Genomic DNA, 21594 nt, shown 5'->3' on the forward strand with positions numbered 1-21594 from the left:
GGAAGTTTAAAGGAAGACTTTATTAACAGTGACTGTTCAATCAGTGGTGGAATGTCTCATGTCAAACTCATTTCTGCTACTGTGGCTACTTTGTCAATTTCACACATGTTGATGTTGTCCCAACTGTTTAATCATGTGGATAAATCAAAACAAACAATTTTCAAAGTCAGAGGGGTTGGAAATATCTACACTACTTCTACATCCTGCAACTTATATTATACAATCAGCAGATTAAGGATTTCCTATGTAGTATTTATAGGTACACCTCGTTTCACTAGTTTGCATTCTAAATATTAACTCATTTTATTAGTATTTTGCTACAATCTACCTATCTGACAGGTGGACACAGTAACAGAAGACCCAAATTCATTGCATATTGTAACCTGTATGGAAAATTAGAAGACACAGCTGTGTGCGAAGAAAGAAAACATTACAACCATGTCCAGCTAAAAAGGACTACCATGGATGCCATGTATTTTCTAGATTTGCTTTTAAAGTGAGGTATAAAAATAGTCTACATGTACATAGAAATGGAGATATGATTGTCTATACAAAAAGTATTACATTGCTTGTGTGTAAATGCATTTTTCATTAGCTGATCCTAACCCTTGAAAGAAACGTCTTCAAAGAATTTTAGCTGCCGCACCATCAAAGCATATGACTGGTACTTGTCATCTCCCATCTGCTTCCGAAGACACAGCTGTGTGCGAAAAAAGAAAACAAATTACAACCATGCCTGGCTAAAAAGGACTGTATCATGGATGCCATTTTCAATCCTAACCTCTCGTTTGTCCTCATCATCGTCCTCCATTATGTCCAGGACTCTGTCCAACAGCTTCACGCCAAGTCCCTTCACCACATCTGTTTTCAGGTGCTCAATTGCTCTGCGGATCTTTGCCGGTCCAGATGTGCCTTGTAAGAGGTGGGTTGAATACAAGAAACAAGTTTCACAGAAAAACCATTTATTCCTCCATAAGAAATAAATAGATTTCTCACTGATAAGCCAGATCATGTCGACTGAGCAATTTTGCATTGAAACATGCAAGTATGTAGACACCAGATAGAATCTACTAGGGCAGAGTTTCCCAAACTCGGTCCTGGGCCTCCCCTTGGGTGTACTTTTTTCTCCAAAAGCACTACACAGCTGATTTCAATAACCAACTCATCATCAAGCTTTGACTATTTGAATTCGATGTGTAGTGCTAGGGCAAAAACCAAAATGTGCATCCAAGGAGGCCGCAGGACTGAGTTTGGGCAACCCTGTGCTAGGGAAGCTCAGACTGTTTTGGCTGAGACTTACCGGTGGATAATTCACTGAAGTGGAACTTCTGCTCCTCTCTTGCTTTCCCATGCAGCATCAGGGTGTCCCTATACTTCCCGTTCAGCTTAAACTCAGCTAGTGGAGTAGATCTAACACCATCCGGCTCACTAACAGTATCTCTGCCATCCATTCGCAATGTCTGGGTCATCATCTGAACCAGGTCCTGCATATCACTGGATTCACTCTTTCTGCAATGTAAAAAGAAGAAAATAACAATGTGTCAGATTTAAATGTGAACATTACCAGCAACACATAGGGGGTAATGTGCTTCTATGGGTGTGGTGTGGCACTGCTCCCAAAGAGCCACAAATTGCTTTTACCCCTCTTTGCAGTCCCCCTCGGAGTGATCTGTTGAGCTGGTGGAGGAGCTGCATTCGTCTTCGTCTGATGGGCGCCCCAAAAACCTGTCCTGCTACAGGAACACACACCACTGTTATAGACTGAAGCCATATTTTGAACTTGTAGCTTACTGAAACAATAAGACAATGGAGATGAACCTATATTTACCTGGTTGGTTTCCTTTCCCATTTCAGATACAGAGCGAGTGACAGTGGAGTTCTGGGACTCTGGCTGTTTATTATGTAAAGAGGCAACGTCATAAGACGCCCTTCTTTCTGCATAGACAACTGTGGGAAAGAAGAATACTACAGTTAACAATTTATTGTTCAAATAGGCAGACTATACTAGACAAAATGTCCCTTGCTAATCCCTTCTGGTCCTGAAATATTGACAACAGAGGTTGGAGGAGTAGCCTGGCGGTTAGGAGCATTAGGCCAGTAAACGGAAGGTTGCTGGATTCAAACCCCGAGCCGACAAGGTACAAATATGTCGTTCTGCCCTTGAGCAAGGCAATTAACCCCAATTGCTCAAGGATCAATATCAATAATGGCTGATCCCCTGGCTGTGACCACACTCTGAGGGTGTCTCAGGGGAGTAGGATGTGCAAAAGAAATAAATAATAATAATTCACACTTGTACATACAGTGAAACAGGACTATATAAGTGCCCCCTAATTATTATTATTTACTTGGTTGGCTGAGGTTCTGCTGGGACTGCCTCAGTCTTCTCCTCTCCCTGGCAGTCAGAGGACGCTCCTGCTAGCAGTAGAGATGTTATTAACGTTACCTGCCTATGTAACTACTGTGTAAATACATAGTATTAGGGGCACTTGTGAGTGGGACCAACACAACACACTTCTTTACAATATACATGCCAGACCCCAAGACAGTTTTTTTTCTGTGCAGTAACACAAATCTACCTTGTTAATTGTTAAATCGATTTCGCCCACCTGTGGCAGTGGAGTGTTGCCGTCCTTGGAGGAGCTAATGGTTGTGACGAAAGTCGTTGTGGTGGCCCTCTTCTTATCTGTGTTTGTCCTGCTTCTCTTCTTCACCTCCACTACCAGTGCATTAATAGGAGGAGGCGGTAGAGGTCTAGGAGCTGCTACTTTATTCCACTGTAGAAGAACAAGCAAGGGATGTGGAGCCTTTTGTTATAAAGTACAGTTTGATAGCCCAAAGCCATGATAAAAATGTCCTGACACTGTCCTCACCTTGTCCTGATCACTCTGTATCCGCCCCCCGTCCCTTTGTCTACGTTGGCAGGAGACAGAGGGTTCAGAGGAGGGGGTACAAAGAGGGGGCGTGTCCTGCTCTGGGACTGGGGGGAGGGGCTCCAAATGACAGGGTGCCTACATACACCGATAAAACATAAACCATTGTCAATGACCTCTAAAATATTGTGATATCTCAATAATGTCTGGAGTCTGGTAGAGTAGACTATGCATGATCAAACACAGGTAAAATCATGTTCTTACCACAGGAGGAAGGGGCTCGAAGAGCTTTTCTGTGGATACCAAGCTCTCCTTTAAAGAGAATAACACAGAGGCTTACTCTCATTCACCAAATTTATGCCATATGTGCACTGCATGCAGCACATGATAGTATCATTCCCCATCCACAAAGCCAGGCACTTACTTTGACAACGGCAGTATGTTTGTGTGCAGGAACCTCCTTGAGAAGATTCCTGGTGTCATCCTTGTTCTCTATATTTACTTCAAACGTCTGTCCAGTGGATTCCACTTTGAGTTGTCCTGCAGACCTTAACTCAGAAAAACTGGTATAAACACCCAGACATATACCATGTCCAGTAGCTGGGCTCTCAATGACCACATCCTTGAGTAGCTCCATTGTGTCATCTTTATCGTCCGTGTTCACAGTTCTCTCTACAGAGGTTCTGACTCGGTCTCTGGTCTTTGAGGCACCCTGCATTACAGGTCCATTGGTGGTCTTGCTCTCCTCTTCCCTGGTACTGACACTTGATAGCAGCCTGCGCGGATGAGGCAGGGAGGGGGGGGCATCCGGATTCCCTCCCATCTGCTCCTCCACAGAGCTCTGACAAAGAGTGTCATTATCTGCCCTGGCGTTGGACACGGTCTGGGGAGGATCCCCTCTCTGGGTGTTTGTCTCTTCCTGTGTCTGGAGATCAATGTCAATTTTACTGATGGTTGCCAAAGACACACCAGTGGTGTTGAGAATGTCTTGTGTAGGGGATTTGGTTGTTAGATGTGTCTGGGGTGGGGTGTCCTGTGTGATTCCATTGCGTCCTTTGTGCTCCTGTGTGTTGATCTCTTCCTTCTATGAATTATAACAAAAAAACAGAACAAACACACCGCAATGAAAAAAATCAAGACACTCGTGGGACTTGATGAGCATTGTTTTTACTTCATGGCTGCTCTCTATAAAAACATATATAGATGTTATCCACTGTATTTTAGTGCTGTTCTGTTAGCTGTTAACTCACCCTTTTCCCTCTGGTGTTTGGGTCTGGCTGGGGACATTGAGGGGGGCGCTCAGGCCCTGGCTGAGACAAAACCACAGATGCTGCACTATTGGGTCTGCGACTGCCACCAACCGCTTTCTTTCTGGACTTGGCAGTTTTCCTGGAGTGAATCACACAAACAAGGCATCCAAGATGAGATCAATCCAACACACTTAATTTACTAACTCTTGGTTCAACATACATAGATGAGAGAGAGAGTAATAGCCAGGTATTACAACAGATGATGCCACCTACTCTTTGGTGGCCTCTAAAAACATGGCGATTTGTCGTTTGATGTAGGGCTGACGTAGGATGAGTTTGACATCAGGTCTGTCCTCTGGTCTCTTACACAGCATGCTCTTTATCAGAGCGCCCAGCTGAGGGTCATACTTACTCGGCATCTGAGGCAGCTGGAAAGACAGATCAATTAATCTAGTAGCAGACAAATAATCTGTCATCATGACTAATAATTTGGGCAAGATGTAAGGGACTGACCTTTCCCTCTACAATGCGGTAAACGAGTGAGTTCATGTCCTTGGCATTGAAGGCATGTTTCAGGGTGGACATCTCGTACACACAGCAGCCCAGCGCCCACACGTCAGACTGGGAATAAAAGTAGGGTTGAGTTAGCCTAGTGCACACAACAGCATCTACCTCTTCAGATTCCTTCTGGCTCAACATAACTGGGGCTTCAACAGTGATGATCTCAAGCATGGATCTACTGTATACACACAGTACCTTGTGGTTGTAGGGTTTGTTGGAAAACAGCTCCGGGCTCATGTAGTACGGTGTTCCTATTAGAGTGCTGGCCATGTCGTTCTGATTCTCCAGAACCCGGGCGATGCCAAGGTCTCCTACTTTAATGATGTTAGTCTTGGTGAGGAAGATATTCTGGGTCTTTAGGTCCCGGTGCAAGATATGGTCCTCATGTAGATACTACAATTCAACAGAGAACATGGTGTTGTCACTGTAACTCTCCTGTAAGTAAGCCTCGGCCTACGCCAAGGGTAATGGCTGGGGGCAGAGCAGATGTTGCAGCATATCAATCAATCTGTATATAATATCTCAGCTATGATTTGATTAAATGCACTTTAATGTACCTGGAGGGCCATAGCTATCTGGACGAACCACTCCACCACCTGCCTTTCAGGTAGGAGTTCCCCCTTCTGTTGCTTGAGTCTATGGTAGAGGTCACCTCCCTCGCAGAAGCCCATGGCGATGTAGAGTTGGCAGTCTTCTCCTTCCCACGACTCCCTGTAAGTCACGATGTTTGGGTGTCGTAGTCGCGAGAGAAGCTGAGCCTCCTGTTCCGCGGCTCGCCGCTCACGTTTCGAGGACGTGGTCAAGTTCAACTTCTTTATGACATACTAAAAAAAATAGAATAATAAAAATAGAATAAACGGGTTCGACACGTGCTGCACTCTGCGAACATTCTGGATAGATGCATTAGTGGCGAACATTCTGTCTAGACAGTTGTCACAAATGCGTCTAGACAGAATGTTCACCACAAATGCCGCAGTTATTTATTTCGAAATGGTAAACATTATTTGTAGATCCCTTGGTATTGGCACTATCCAAGTTGGTTGGTTAGCTTAGCTAGCTACTTGCTAACTTGATTCACGAAAGGGAAGAAATGTATCAGAGTCGACCAAACAAAGCTATTATAACATTATTGAAACCTTGTTTTGAAGTGGATTGTTGTATTACCTGTTTACGGTCTGTTTTGTGTTTCACCAGATTCACCTCTCCATAACTCCCCTTTCCAACAACTCTGATAAACATGTAATTATTCATGACTTCAAATCGTCCAATCTTCGTAAATATTACCCCGAATTCAAATGGTATAATCTAACTACTTAATTGAAGAAAACCTGCGAATATCTCCCATTTTCTGGACATAATAAATCCAGATATCTAACTTACTTAGCGAAGGCTAATGTACCAACAGGACGATTTTCAAAACAGGAAATTATCAATAGCTTTTTCGTCACTAGGCAACTGGTACATCAACGTCGACAGATAGAACAATGATACAGATATTTCACTGGATGTATAAATATGAAGCATCCGTTTGGCGTTTCCATTCACTACCAAATATGGTACTGAGAGGAAGCCCACTTGCGGGTAGTGGGAGAAGATGGGACGAGATGGATTTTGGCCTACATTCTGCAAATTTTCTCATCGATGAAACATTTGAACTCAATACACTTTTCTACTCCCAAAACTACACTATGTTATGAACTGAGTGGAATACGTTTTGTATACTTTTGCCTTTACCAACGTTTTTACAAATAGTGTTGTTTAGAAGGAGTGCAAAGTCGAAATAAGGTTTTGCACATGCGCATATCACAGAGTAGGCGTTCCCTAACGGAAATATGCAGATGTATGCTAGAACGGGCCAATGGGATCTCGCTAGCTCGTGCTTGGCTTCCCACCTTGCTTGTTCTGCCCACTATGACTTTTCTGTTCCCATTGGAAATGACAGGCTGCGGTCTATCTTGGTTTAGTTGGTTTAGTTATAGTTGAGTTAAAATCCCATATACGACTAGGGTCGAAAATGTGGTGGCAGTTGTTGTATGGAAGGGTTCCCCGAATGTTGCACAACGTTTTTTTGTGTGCATCTACCTTTCACACATTATTTTATTGTTCAATGCTGTCTGCCTTTCACACATCACTGATTTCTATTGCAATTGCATCGATATTCAGAAAATGCTTAATTACAAATAGTATTGTTTATAGTCCTGCCCCCAACGTGTATTCAATAGCCTATATTGAGTCCCTATAATGTCATGCATAAAGTCTCGTGAATGAATGGGGATTTCTATTTGAGATGGATGGAAAATAATGAGTCATCTATGAGGTAACGCCACTATCATATCATCCACTAGAGGGCAGTTGATTCTAACAAAGTTGGTGGTGCAGTTTGTTTGATTTTCATCTTGCTTTAGTCATTGATAACTTATGTTGTCTATTCTTCTCACCCTGACATTGTGTATAGCCTATGGCGACAATACAGATAGGCATATTGAATACAATTCCAGTGGGAATTGATGTAGCCTACTTCTACGACATCCCATCATTGTAACACATGTCCCATCTAATGAAATATTAATTTGTTGGATGTCTTTAGTAGGCTTTATATAGCCTGTCTATCTATAGCCTAACGATTTATCTAATCATCTGGGACAATTTACAAGTCCAGATAGCCTTTTTGATTGCTACGTTCACCATTCTATTTAAATTAACATAATAACAAAAAATTGAATGGTGAAAGTAAAGATGTGTCCTTGGACCGTTCATGACGGATGCCAAGCAAATAAAATACACCAATTATGAAGCAGCTTGCTTACCTGTGTGCCACAAACAGGTTATTGATTGGTTGATTAACAAGAATGTTCGGCCCCTTGTTTGTTGGCCACTCCCTCCGCTCTTTGCCTGACGTCAGGAGAGTGCTGATGGGGGGTGTCTAATCCAGTTTTTCGGCGAACGCCGTGAGTCTAATTTGGAGAAGCAGTGAAGAAAGAATCGACCTTTGAGATCGTGCAATTTACAGGTATGAGTCTCTGTCATGTTGATTGTAAACATTGTCTGGACAAAAGGAAAATTATTGACATAATCGAGATGTATTCGCTATATGGAAACATGCCCTAAACGCGAGAATAGTTGACATTTCTGGTCTGTTTGAATTGTTAAACGTTAGCCTAAATAGTTTATTAAGTTTATAAATATAGTTTCTTAATAGTTGAAATTAATAAGGTATGGAAAGTAATAGTTTAACGGAGCTGGTTGACATCACAGAATGAAACCAGGTTATGACTCTGCCGGAGAGACGGACAGTGCCCCGTCATATGGAATGTTCATTCATAATATGCATGCTAATGTATTACATTAATATTAATATGTTTATGGCACTGTATTTCTCAGTGGATATCAGAGGGACTGGTGGAGTGTGTGCAAACCAATAGAACAAAGATAAACTGAAAGCAGTGTTTAATTTCCCATCAAAGTTATTATTCACATCTGAGAGTGTGTTATACTTATTGTACTTTTTGTACATACGTGTTTAGTGTCTTACTGAACTGGAATGCTTGAGGTATTTTGCATTTTCCTCTCTCTCGCTCTCTCCCTCTCCCCCTCTCTCTCTCTCCCCCCCCCCCTCCCCTCTCAAATTTGTGTTCATAATTTTTTTAGAGTCAATGGTCAATGATATTCACACACATACATGCACACACACACGCACACATACACAACACGCACACATACACCATCACTTTCTTTCCACATGCCAGCTCAAAGGAGAAGGCGGCTTATCAATTAATAAGCTCATTTTGAAAGGGATTTGCTTAGTGTCCTGGACACCGGTGCCCCAGATGAGCTTGTGGTTCAGATCAGGATGTTATCATGACAAGGAGAATGTGATATCTGTGTATGGACAGTGAGATGTTACTGTAACACAGAGACACTCATGTGGCAGCTCTCAATGTGGATTTATCAGTAAGGATAGCCAACGTGTTCTTGACTTCTTGTCATAGGGGGTAAAGTTATGTCAATAGGCCAAACATATAAAGGTGTGTTATCTACAGTGGATAAAAGCGACTGGGGACACAGCATGTATTTGCTCAAGGCTTGTCTGGAATGACTGTTAGGCTAGAGCAATTTTGAAAACTTATAGCATAATGAGCGGGGCGGCAGGGTAGCCTAGTGGTTAGAGCGTTGGACTAGTAACCGGAAGGTTGCAAGTTCAAACCTGCAAGCTGACAAGGTACACATCTGTCATTCTGCCCCTGAATAGGCAGTTAACCCACTGTTCCTAGGATGTCATTGAAAATAAGAATTTGTTCTTAACTGACTTGCCTAGTTAAATAAAAAATATAATGATTGACTTTTGTAATTGACCATGTTTTTAACCTGATTTGTTTTCTTTTTGTTATATCATACTTAGTTTCATTGTTCCTATGCACACCTCTGTCCCTGTTCTCTGCTGGGGGCCAATATCATGCACAAACTTACACACATAAACATACACATACACACACATCCCTGCTGCCCTTTGGCATTCTCTGCCATGCTCATATGACAGCTATGCTGCTAAATGATCTCTATCACTAAGTGAATGATGACATTATACAATAAAGATAGATAAGATAGATAAGCTGGAGGATCTTTATAGACAGATTGTACACAATATGAGTTTCAGAGAAATGGCCAGGATGTTTTTAATTTTCCATTGCATGTTACTGAGGCCTTATGAAGCAAGAGGGCTTGCCAATGGGTCTCCCCACTTCCTTTGTGTCTGTGTGTGACTGTGTGTGGATGTGCGTGCGTGTGGCTGTCACTATGTTTGTGTCTGTGGGTGTACGTGTGACTCTGTGTGTATGTATGTGTGGTTGGAGCACATCTAAAAAGGGACTCCTTATCTCTTTTGCTGCAAGCCTGTGAGGTCACAGGTTTCAGAAACTCCCAGTTTGTCAAACTGCCTTCTCATATATGCCAGCACTTTTCTGTATGTGTGTTTCTTCTGTCCACTGCGCAGCAATGGGAAACCAGTGAGTACAGTGCTTCTCTCAATAAGCTTAACAAGGGCGAATGCTGCATGTCAAATAGCTCTTAGGAATGTGGTTATGGTTATATCTTTTTATCCAAAAAAGCCTGCACAATCCTGTTGCCTCCCGGATATGTCGCTGGGCGTCTTGACGTTTCCTGATGAATGCAAACGATCTAATCAAACAGAAAAGCTTGTTTCTCTCAGAACATTGTTGGGAGCTCTACCTGCATGTGGTCCTCTTCAACTTCCCTTATTAACTTCTCCTATCTGCTCCTGTCCGCTGTTATGCAAGTCTCAAGCCCTACTGTTTTTTTATAAAATAATCCTTGTTTGTTTTAAGACACTTATCCCTTGCGCTTTTGGAACTCTTTCTATTGTTTTTGTTCCTTTTGAGAGCTCAACTTCAGCTCTATAAGCCTGAATAGGTTAATATGTACATTGTATTGTGGGTCTTGGCTAAATCTACAATTGTCTGTGTTCATTGGCCTGTCCTCTGTCCTGTTCAACTGAGTTGCAGAAGTGTCTCAAGCATTTTGGAGCATATGCTTATATGCATACGCTGATAATCTATACCATAGCTGAGGGAAGTAGGGGTGCTGTAGAACCCCTGATAAAATGAAATAATGTTTTCTAAGTTATATAATTACTCCTGACTGAATTTGGGCAGCACATGCTCCAAATAACGAACAACTTGCTACCATAGACCCTAGCTAGCACATAATGTTCTGAGAGCCATATAATTATTAGAACTGGGTGAGAGCGTGATTGTCCTTTGATTATTTTGCATACATCCTTCCCATAACGTTTTCTACAGGTTTCCTCATGGCTTTATTTAAAGTAATGTTCTCAAACTGTTCAGATAACGTTAGGAATCAATGTTCTTCTGTGGGAATTTCAAACGCCCTCGACAACAGAGACACCCGTTACTCACGCAAAGAGGAACAAACAAGCTCCTAAATAACACTCTTATTAAATGTGTGGAAAAAAAAATAAATAAAAAAAATAAAAAAATCGGGCCCAACCTCACTGAGCAACATCACAAAATAAAACAATCCAGCACAAACCTAGGCAGGCAACATGGTGAATATATATATACACACAGAAATGAAAGGCAAATTAAACCAGGTGTGGAAGAACCAAATACAAAACAAACAGAAAAGGTAAAAAGGATCGGTGATGGTTAGTAGGCCAGCAACGCCGACCGCTAAGCGCCGCCTGAACAGGGAGAGGAACTACCTTCATTAGAAATTGTGACACTTAGACTTTAACAGTGGTTAAGGTAGAGGTACAGTATAAGAAGACACCCTTTAATAGAGAAATTCTAATCCATGCCATTGGCAACTTTAGCAGCTTTGATCTTTCTGAACAACATTGCTCTTGGCCAGTATCTCTTTGCAGTGCACCTGTGTCAACCAAGGGCACATAACACAGACACTCAGAGAGCATATAGAGGCTAGGGCTGCGTCAATACTTTCTTCTCTGCTTACTTTCCTTCAACTGCTCTGATCTATAATAAATGGACAGGTTTTAAGTGAAAATACCCTTGTACATTTCCACCATGTTACTCTCAGCTATCCCCTCTTCTCAGCTCAGTGCAGACCAGGAAGAGGAGAGCAGAGGAAGCCACTAGACTATTGAGATGCTGCACATGCTACCAGACCAGAAATGCCCAGAAGACTTGTTTTACTAATTAGAGTAACTGACAGGGCTCTCTGTCACACATTTGACTAGACTTCCTCTTACTGCTTCCCCAAGCAGATTGCTTTCCATACTGGTCTATGATGTCTACTTCTAATTTCAGTTCCTTTTATTTGTATAGCTTTCAGTATCTAAGTTTTCCATCAACAACTTTTCTGCGAGTATAGTAACACCATATCAAAATCACAACAGCTGTGATAGAAACAGGTTGTTTCGGTACAATTTTCTATATGATCATTTGTACATTTGACATGGTGAGATCTTTTTGTGTCGCAAATTAATTATGCATGAAATATTGATATAAAAACCATCCTATCGAAGCAAACTTTCAGTCACACGATGATATGGTGTGTGGTCCTCCCACGACGACTCGGGAAACCATGCAATTTATTAGGCTATAGATGAAATAATTTATGATGAATTTACCAGGGTGGTGAAAGTGCAAGGTTATCTTGATGCTCCTTTCCAATAAATATTCAGGGTCTTATTCTGGTGACATGACGATTGATGCTTAACTGCTGGTTGACAAATACTATCCATAATAATCTCATCACATAGGCTAGCCTAACCGCACAGCCTACCTGTACTGTATCTGCGAGCTGTTGGCTAGAGCTCATGTGCCAAGACCAGAGTAGACAATGTTTAATATTTAATGCAACAGTTTGTGACAAAACTATCGGTAGAGTTAAAAATGTGATGGAAAAACATTGAACTTTTAATTTTGAGTGCTTAATGCACTCTTGGCAGTAAATCTCTTCCAGTTGCACAGACCTGGTGGCATAGCAGGACATTCAAGTCACTGCCAACCAAGAGGTGGTGAGCTCAAATCCCAGAGTCCCAAGTGTGCTCAAAGTGAAGAATTTAACAACAAAAAATACTTTGACTAAAAGTATCAAGTTCACTGAACAAGTCGTTAAATCCAAATCTGTCAGTTTCACTTAAGTTGAAGTAACTTTAAATTAACTTAACATTAGAGTTCGATTGAATTTTAAAGCAGCAGGGAAACAAACTTTTTAAAGTTGACTCATCTTTTTTTTTTACAATGCAGAAAGATTGTGTCTGCGAGGACTAATTGTAGTAACACAGAAATTGTATAATGTTTGACCTAGTTGTGGTTGTTTTATTGGTTGAATCATAACTGCATCTACTATCCACAGTGGTTTGGTTTAAAAGTCTAGTCTCTGATACTTTTCGTTGGTGTTCGGACTGGTAAGAATAGCAAAGCGAGATGTTGAAGGGAAGCTTAAGTTTCATTGACTCAGGATGCTATGAGGTTAAGGAAGAATAGGACTGACAACCCTTGTCACCTGAAGCAGTTTGTAAAAGTTTGTCCGTTCTGTGTGAAATATTTATGGTTGTATGTGCCTGACTCACCTTATGAAACTTAGTTTCCAGGTAAGTCTAACACAATTGTGTGTCAAACAAAAAATGTCCAAAAGATGTCCAGTCCAGTGACTTTTTCAGTCATCCCTTATCACTTTGTCTTTAAATCCTTTTCAGTGTGACCCTGTAAAACAACGCATTTCCCTGCACCTATCCGGTGTATGTGGCAATAAAGCATATATTTTACATTTTATTTTCTATCTTATCCTCAAACACAAAGAACTCTTATCGTTTAAATTTCAACTCATACCTAGACAAATATTTAGGTATGCAACTATCCAGAAAGAGTGTGTCTTGTCTTAACAGTTTTTTCTCGTTGTTTTAAAAAATCAGTTTCTCTCCCCTTCTCCAGTATTGTAGCCGACCGACAGAAAAGAAAGATGCCTTTGGGTGACGATGGACATTCCTGGAAGAAGAAAACATCAGATGTGAAAGAAAACTACGACTTCAAGGAGATCCTGGGGACGTAAGTGCTGAAATCATATCTAATTTTGTTGTTGACAATATGGTTCCTTTTTACCATCCCTCTACTCATGATGAGAACACCCTGAAGAGTTCACCAGTGTTATTCAGATGCAGGCTACAGAACTATAACTACATTTGTAAGTGTTTTCTGTACCTGTACTTATTGAATTTGTATGTTTGACATGGACTGACTTGACTACCTCTTTAGGTATAACGGTCTTGTTTAATGCAGGCCACAGTGGACAGTGTGGGTAGAAAGTGATGGGGGATATAGTCTTCGCATAAAGCCCTTAGATCAGGAATCTAGCTTGGTGATATGCCCATTGGTGGTCATTATTAATGCCGAGGTCTACTAGCCTATTGGGAAAATTGGCCATGGTTTTAGATCACATTGTTTAGTTGCGTGTTCAAGTGCGTTCGTGCGTTCCTCTGTTCGTGCGTTCCTCTGTTCGTGCGTGGGTACATGCTTGCGTGCACATGCGTGTGAACGTGTGTGTGAACGTGTGTGTATTTGTGTCTGTCTAGGCTCTCATGTCTCTTTTGTACATGTCTGTCTGGTCCAGTTGATAATGTAGTCTAACAGCAGCTCTGGGATAGATAGATATCTATCTATCCCAGAGCTGCTGTTAGAATACATTATCAACTGGACCAGACAGAAATTAGGAATCCAATGTGCCATTTGTTTATTTCTGTGTTTACGTGACTAATGCTACTACTTTTTGGAAAATGTTGTATATTTATATATATTTATATATATATACACACATACACACACTGTATGATATAACTTGCCCTGCTCCGAGCAGAGCTTTGGCGCGTCACGTATTTTCACTGAATTATAAACGGCCCAGGGGATTTTACACTTTTGCTTTTAATATTTAGCTTTTTATGCAGTTTCCAGAGTGTGTTGTGTTTCATGTCTTTATGTGATTATAGTGGAAATTACAGCAATGGTGTGCTATATGAAATGAATGTGTATGAAAGTGCAAGCTAAAATAGATTATTTTTATTTTTTACAGAGCTGACATCAGCTCTTCTATTTTGACATACAGTGCCTTCAGAAAGTATTCACACCCCTTGACTTTTTTCCACATTTAGTTATGTTGCATCCTGAATTTAAAATAGATTAAACTGAGATTGTGTCACTGGCCTAAACATAATACCCCATAATGTAAAAGTGGAATTATGTTTTTAGAAATGAATACAAAATAAAAAGTTGAGATGTGTTGAATCAATGAATATTCAACCCCGTTAAGGCAAGCCTAAATAAGTTCAGGAGTGAAAATATGCTTAACAAGTTACATAATAACTATAACATAAATATTTAGTTATTAACTTTCATACATTCACAAGTGCAATACACCAAATTAAAGCTTAACTTCTTGTTAATCTATAAATCGTGTCTGATTTCAAAAAGGCTTTACAGCGAAAGCACACCATATAATTATGTTAGGTCAGAGCCTAGTCACAAAAAAACACAGCGATTTTCCAGCCAAAGAGAGGAGTCACAAAAAGCAGAAATCGAGATAAAATGAATCACTAACCTTTGATGATATTCATCAGATGGCACTCATAGGACATCATGTTACACAATACATGTATGTTTTTTTTCGATAAAGTTAATATTTATATCCAAAAATCTAAGTTTACATTGGCGCGTTGTTCAGTAATGTTGTGCCTCGAAAACATCCGGCGAATTTTCAGAGCCACATCAATTGACAGAAATACTCATAATAAACTTTAATAAAAGATACAAGTGTTATGCACATAATTAAATACACTTCTCCTTAATGCAACTTCTGTGTTGGATTTCAAAAAAGCTGAGTACAGCGCTCAGACACAAAAACAAGCCATACAAATAATGTGGAGTCAGTAAAAGTCAGAAATAGCGTTATAAATATTCACTTACCTTTGATGATCTTCATCAGAATGCACTCCCAGGAATCCCAGTTCCACAATAAATGTTTGTTTTGTTCGATAAAGTGCATAATTTATGTCCAAATACCTCCTTTTTGTTAGCGTGTTCACAAATCCAAACTCACGAGGCGCGGGCAAGTCCAGGCAAAAGTTCAGATGAAAAGTCCTAAAAGTTATATTACTGTTATGAATCCCTTTTGGCCCGACAGTCTAGGGGGGGATGGTAATGAGACCCATAACATAACTCATGCAAATTCTAATAGTGACAAAGTAAAAGTGTGAACGAACTGAAATCTACCGACAAACTCAGGGTTTATGGGGGGGGGAGCCGGAAAAGGGGCTGAGCTGGACCCAAGGAAAGAAACAATACGTTTTCAAAAACACCCTTAAGCTAGACTAGCCTACTTTAACAACAGCTAACTAACTAACCAAAAATAGTGGGTGGTCCGTCCTATTCTAACTAGTGTATTTAACAAAGTCTACCTACGGGTAGTGTATGCCCATGGGCGACTTGTCTTGGTTTCCCCTTTTCCCACAAGCAAACACCATAACCAAAAACAATACTCACAGGTGAGGACAAAGCACTATGGAGGTGCTCAAACAAAAGAGAGGTTAATACACAAAGAGAGCGTGAAACACAGATTCCTACAGACATGGCATTTACAGAGCGATTGAGCTCTAGAGCAAACAACTGATGGGGTTTTTAAACCAAGGGAAAGGAACTGTGATTGGGTAGGAAACAGGAGGAGGTGTGTCTTCTGATTGATGATTGGATTGGTGACTGATTGGGGAGTGATGATTTTCACCTGTGAGGGGAGAAGGAGAGAAAAGAACACAGGATACACATACACACAGACACAGGATACCTGTATCCGTAACAATTACAGTTTGTAGAAACATGTCAAATGATGTATAGAATCAATCTTTAGGATGTTTTTATCATAAATCTTCAATAATGTTTCAACTGGACAATTCCTTTGTCTTTAGAAATGCAATGGAATGCAGGTCGCTCTCACGGCCACGTGCGTGACCAGCTCATGGCCTTCTGCCAGACACCTGGTTGAAACAGCCCTTATTCTCTCCCCCTTCACAGTAGAAGCCTGAAACAGGGTTCTAAAGACTGTTGACATCTAGTGGAAGCCTTAGGAAGTGCAATATGACCCCATTTATACTGTATTAGAAAGGCAATGAGTTGAAAAACTACACACCACAGATTTCCCACTTCCTGGTTGGATATTTCTCAGGTTTTAGCCTGCCATATGAGTTATGTTATACTCACAGACATCATTCAAACAGTTTTAGAAACTTTGGAGTGTGTTATATCCAGATGTACTAATGATATGCATATATTAGCTTCTGGGCCTGAGTAGCAGGCAGTTTACTCTGGGCATGCTTTTCATCCGAACATGAAAATGCTGCCCCCTATCCCAAACAGGTTAACATGATTTTTGAATGGCTACCTTATGTCTGTACCCCACACATACAATTACCTGTAAGGTGCCTCAGTCAAGCAATGAATTTCAACCGCAAATTCAACCACAAAGACCAGGGAGGTTTTCCAATGCCTCACAATGAAGGGCACCCATTGGTAGATGGGTACAAAAAATGGAGACATTGAATGAACCTTTGAGCATGGTGAAGTTGTTAAACTCTCGTGTAGGGGGCAGCATTCAGAATTTTTAAATGAAAAGCATGCCCAAATTAAACGGCCTGCTACTCGGGCCCAGACGATATGATATGCATATAACTGGTAGATTTGGATAGAAAACACTCTAAAATTTCCAAAACTGTTAAAGTAGTGCCTGTGAGTATAACGGAACTGATTTAGCATGCGAAAACCTGAGAAAAATCCATCCAGAAAGTTTTTTTTTTTTGGTTTTGTGGTTTTCTATTCAATACCATTACAGTGTCCATTGACTTAGGACTCAATTTGAAGTTCCTATGCCTTCCACTAGATGTCAACAGTCTTTAGAAATCGTTTCAGGCTTGTATTCTTATAAATGACGGAGTAAGAACAGTCTGAACGAGTGGACTCGTAAGAGGTAAGGTAAGAGATTAATTTGATCTCTATTTCTGAGCATTTCTGTAATTGAATTTGGCGCTCTGCAACCTCACTGGATGTTGGCCAGATGGGACGCTAAGGTCACACATATCCTAGAGAGGTTAATTACACTTTGGATGGTGGGTCACTACAAAGATACAGGCCTCCCTCCTAACTCAGTTGCCGGAGAGGAAGGTCCCCACAGTGACCGTACTTACATATCCCAACCAGAAGCCATGGATTACAGGCAACATCTGCACCGAGCTAAAGGCTAGAGCTGCTGCTTTTAAAGAGCGGGACACTAATCCGGACGCTTATAAGAAATCCCACTATGCCCTCAGACTAACCATCAAACAGGCAAAGCATCAATACAGGACTAAGATTGAATCCTACTACACCGGCTCTGACGCTTGTCGGGTGTGGCAGGGCTTGAACATATTAAGGACTACAAAGGAAAACCCAGCCGCAAGCTGGCCAGTGACGCGACACTACCAGACGAGCTAAATGCCTTTTATGCTTGCTTCGAGGCAAGCAACACTGAAGCATGCATGAGAGCACCAGCTGTTGCAGACAACTGTGTGATCACGCTGTCCATAGCCAATGTGAGCAAGGCCTTTAAACAGGTCAACATTCTCAAAGCTGCAGGGCCAAATGGATTACCAGGACGTGTACTCAAAGCATGCGTGGACCAACTGGCAAGAGTCTTCACTGACATGTTCAAGCTCTCCCGGACCTAGTCTGTAATACCTACATGTTTCAAATAGACCACCATAGTCCCTGTGCCAAAGAAAGTGAAGGTAACCTGCCTAAATGATTACCGCCCTGTAGCACTCACGTCAGTAGCCATGAAGTGCTTTGAACGGCTGGTAATGGCTCACATCAACACCATCATGAAGGAAACCCTAAACCCACTCCAATTTGCATTCCGCCCCAACAGATCCACAGATGATCTCAATCGCACTCCACACTGCCCTTACCCTCCTGGATAAAATGAACACCTATGTAGGAATGCTGTTCTTTGACTACAGCTCAGCAAATCTCATAACTAAGCTATGGACCCTTGGACAAAACACCTCCCTCTGCAACTGGATCCTGGACTCCCTGATGGGCCGCCTCCAGGTGGTAAGGGTAGGCAACAACACATCTGCCACGCTGATCCTCAACACTGGGGTCTCTCAGGGGTGCGTGCTTAGTCTCCTCCTGTACTCCCTGTTCACCCACGACTGAGTGGCCAGGCACGACTCCAACACTATCATTAAGTTTGCTGACGACACAACAGTGGTAGGCCTGATCAACGACAACGATGAGACAGCCTATAGGTAGGAGGTTAGAGACCTGGCAGTGTGGTGCCAGGACAACAAACTCTCCCTCAATGTGAGCAAGACAAAGGAGCTGATCGTGAACTATACGAAAAGGAAGGCCGAACAAGCCCCCATTAACATCAACAGGGCTGAAGTGGAGTGGGTTGAGAGTTTCATGTTCCTTGGTGTCCAAATCACCAAAAAACTATCATGGTCCAAACACACCAAGACAGTCGTGAAGAGGGCACGACAAAACCTGTTCCTCCTCAGGAGACTGAAAAGGTTTGTCATGGGTCCCCAGATCCTCAAAAAGTTCTATAGCTGCACAATCGAGAACATCCTGACCGGTTGCACCTCCTCCTGCTATGGCAACTGCTTGGCATCTGACCGTAAGGCGCTACAGAGGGTAGTGCGTACGGCCCGGTACATCACTGCGGCCAAGCTTCCTGACATCCAGGACCTATATACTAGGCGGTGTCAGAGGAAGGCCCAAAAAATGGTCAAAGACTGCAGTCACCCAAGTCATAGACTTCTCTCTCTGCTTCTGCACGGCAAGCAGTACCAGAGCGCCAATTCCAGAACCAACAGGCTCCTTAACAGCTCCGATCCTTAAGCCATAACACTGCTGAACAATTAATCAAATGCCCACCCGGAATATTTACATTGGCCCCCCTTGTTTTTACACTGCTGCTACTTGCTGTTTATTTTCTGTGCATTGTCACTTTACAAATTACCTCGACTAACCTGTACCCCTGTACATTGACTCGGTACTGGTACCCCCCTGTATATAGCCTCCTTATTGTTGTGACATTTTCTTGTGTTACATTTAGATTTTTATTTATTTTTTATTTTATTTTATTTAGTAAACATTTTCTTAACTCTTGAACTGCATTGTTGGTTAAGGGCTTGTAAGTAAACATTTCACGGTACCTACACCTGTTGTAATTGGCGCATGTGACAAATAAAATTTGATTTGAAACCGCTCAGGGATTTCACCATGTGTGTAGAATTTTTTTAAATTCAGGCTGTAACATAACAAAATGGGGAATAAAGTCAAGGGGTATGAATACTTTCTGAAGGCGCTGTAGTCTCTGGTGGAGGATAACATTTATCCTAGTAATTGTAATAATAATAATAATAATAATTTAATTTATTTGTATTTATTTTTTATTCTTCCGTGATGTTGTTTGCCTGCTCAGTGTGTCGACGTGTCCACTGACCCCTGACCCAGGAAGTAGTTAATAGAGGAGGGGCCATGGTGCCCTTTCCCTGACAGCATGGAAGAGAGAGACCGGCAGGAACCAGAAGTTACAGGAGAGACAAACTATATTCATGCAGGAGCCAGTTCTAGTGAGGAACTTTATATTAAGAAGGCCTTGCAGTACAGTGTCAAGTGAGATAAAATTATAAATATTATATCCATATCTTCGCTTAGGTCAGGTCATTGGTAAAGAGGAATGAAAGGTTGAAAGAGACTAAATGTCTAGCATGTACAAGAAGCAAACAGAGAGAAGAGCCAGGAGTTTGCATGAGATACATGCAGGAGGCCAGCTGTAGCTCCATCAGAGTAGTGCCTGTGTCAGTGCCAGTTGTAGCTTCATGAAGCCATTCCTTTCAACCACTTTGTGTTTAGGTTCGAGGGGGTCTGCCTTCTACACCAAAGCGTTGACTAATCCAGTCGACAGGGCCTTTCGACAGGGTCTACTCTCTTCATTTAGCCCTGAGTGGTGGATAGATAGGTGGCTCTGTTCCCCCTCTCAATACCAATGATGAGAATATTGTTCCCTGTGTGTGTGTGTGTCTGATGTAAGGATTATTATTATTTTTTTTTATTGACATAAATGAGTGGTTAACAGATACACACCCTAATGGTCAGAGTGCGCTGGTTATTTCTTTAACATTTAGGCCAGAGGATTTCACGCTCAATTCCCCAGTAGTAGGCGTTGTAAGGAACTTTATTGTGATTCTTTTTGGTGCTCAGGTATTTGTCTCTGGCCCAGCCTGTCTTCAGACTGCTGACTACTCTGTTCTGATCTCTTCCTGGTGCCTGGATAATGGAATCAGGCTAATCCTAATTGTTCAGTGGAGGTGTTTAAAAGGCTTTTGTGTACCAAACAGTGCTATTCTCTTACCAACTATTCCCCAAACCCTTAGAGAGGCTCTCAAACTAACGCCTGTCTTTGCGTGCATTTGAAGTGAATTTACCTGGGATTATGTTGTCTCTATGCTGCTTGTCTCTTGACATTTTTTGTTATTACTTTACATTCATAGCTTCTGTCAGTTCTGGCTTGAGCCTACTCAATTTTGTGCAAAGAGTAAAACATTGTATTTTATTTTTAATGTCACCTTTATTTAACTAGCCAAGTCAGTTAAGAACAAAATCGTATTTACAGTAACACTTAACAATAAACTCTTTAAATGATACAGGATGTTTATCTAAGGTACACTTACATTAGACACACATACATTATATGAAGTGCCTATTCAGTACACACATGGATTATTCTTAGTGAGGATTTAAACATCATCCATAACACGCTTTACATAATGTAGCCCAATGATACCTTACCAGGCTCCTGTGTTGGTGTATGTATAAGCCAGTCTGTATTTGATTGGGATAAACCTACCACAGTGCTTGTCTCATTCCTATCATCGTGATGTTTGTCAAACATTTTGGGTAAACACCATTTACATAGTAAACCACCTTTTCTCTCGGATCCCTTTGTTAAGAATGTGTTCGATATGTTTTCTTTCCCCCATGTCCCATGGTCTGCCAGTTGTTGTCCACACCTGTTTATAGAAAGATCACCGGCTCACCAGATCGCTCAGCTGCAAGTTCACCGTTGGCTGGTTGTCTTGGCAACTGGAGGAGACACTTTCCATATGGACTCTAACAGTCACTATGGAAACAACGTCTTTATCTGCTATTAATAATCCTGGCCTGTGAATGTGTGAGCATTGTGAGGGGCGATTAAGTCCCCTCATTGTATACACTGTTGAATGTGGGAGCAGAGCTAAATTCCTGGAGCCTCCCTCTGACATTCTGTCACGAATAGGCCTTATGAGGGAAGAATCTGTGTGTGTGTGTGTCTGTTCATGTGTG

The 21594-nt window shown here is 41.5% G+C and overlaps 2 protein-coding genes across 6 annotated transcripts in view; one reads left to right on the plus strand and one right to left on the minus strand.

Annotated features, from left to right (window-relative positions):
- Position 1: 1 nt before the first annotated feature.
- Positions 2 to 15811, minus strand: LOC124002460 (serine/threonine-protein kinase Nek4-like). Of its 4 annotated transcripts, XM_046309870.1 has the most exons (17): positions 15718 to 15811; positions 7492 to 7638; positions 5242 to 5508; positions 4880 to 5077; positions 4637 to 4744; positions 4397 to 4551; positions 4124 to 4262; positions 3298 to 3957; positions 3138 to 3185; positions 2874 to 3011; positions 2610 to 2777; positions 2349 to 2415; positions 1829 to 1947; positions 1642 to 1733; positions 1301 to 1509; positions 782 to 912; positions 2 to 700 (listed from the first exon to the last, which is right to left on the minus strand). In XM_046309870.1, the coding sequence occupies exons 3-17, from the start codon at positions 5353 to 5355 to the stop codon at positions 602 to 604; spliced, it is 2445 nt and encodes an 814-aa protein (XP_046165826.1). In that variant the 5' UTR covers positions 5356 to 5508; positions 7492 to 7638; positions 15718 to 15811; the 3' UTR covers positions 2 to 601. The 4 variants fall into 4 exon arrangements, with proteins under 4 accessions (XP_046165826.1, XP_046165824.1, XP_046165825.1 ...); XM_046309868.1 differs by lacking the exon at positions 7492 to 7638 and having other exon boundaries at positions 15718 to 15806; XM_046309869.1 differs by lacking the exons at positions 7492 to 7638; positions 15718 to 15811 and adding an exon at positions 5849 to 6172 and having other exon boundaries at positions 1642 to 1730.
- LOC124002461 (calcium/calmodulin-dependent protein kinase type 1-like) overlaps positions 7553 to 21594 on the plus strand; it is a 59210-nt gene continuing 45168 nt past the window's right edge. The window contains exons 1-3 of one of the 2 annotated variants that reach the window (XM_046309871.1): positions 7599 to 7694; positions 9675 to 9687; positions 13120 to 13233. In XM_046309871.1, the coding sequence (XP_046165827.1) occupies positions 9677 to 9687; positions 13120 to 13233 (125 nt within the window). In that variant the 5' untranslated portion in view covers positions 7599 to 7694; positions 9675 to 9676. Of the gene's footprint in view, positions 7695 to 9674; positions 9688 to 13119; positions 13234 to 21594 lie in introns of both variants that reach the window. The other variant, XM_046309872.1, reaches the window with a different exon arrangement.

This window comes from Oncorhynchus gorbuscha, linkage group LG18 (assembly GCF_021184085.1).
Source record: "Oncorhynchus gorbuscha isolate QuinsamMale2020 ecotype Even-year linkage group LG18, OgorEven_v1.0, whole genome shotgun sequence".
NCBI classification, from domain to species: Eukaryota; Metazoa; Chordata; class Actinopteri; order Salmoniformes; family Salmonidae; genus Oncorhynchus; species Oncorhynchus gorbuscha.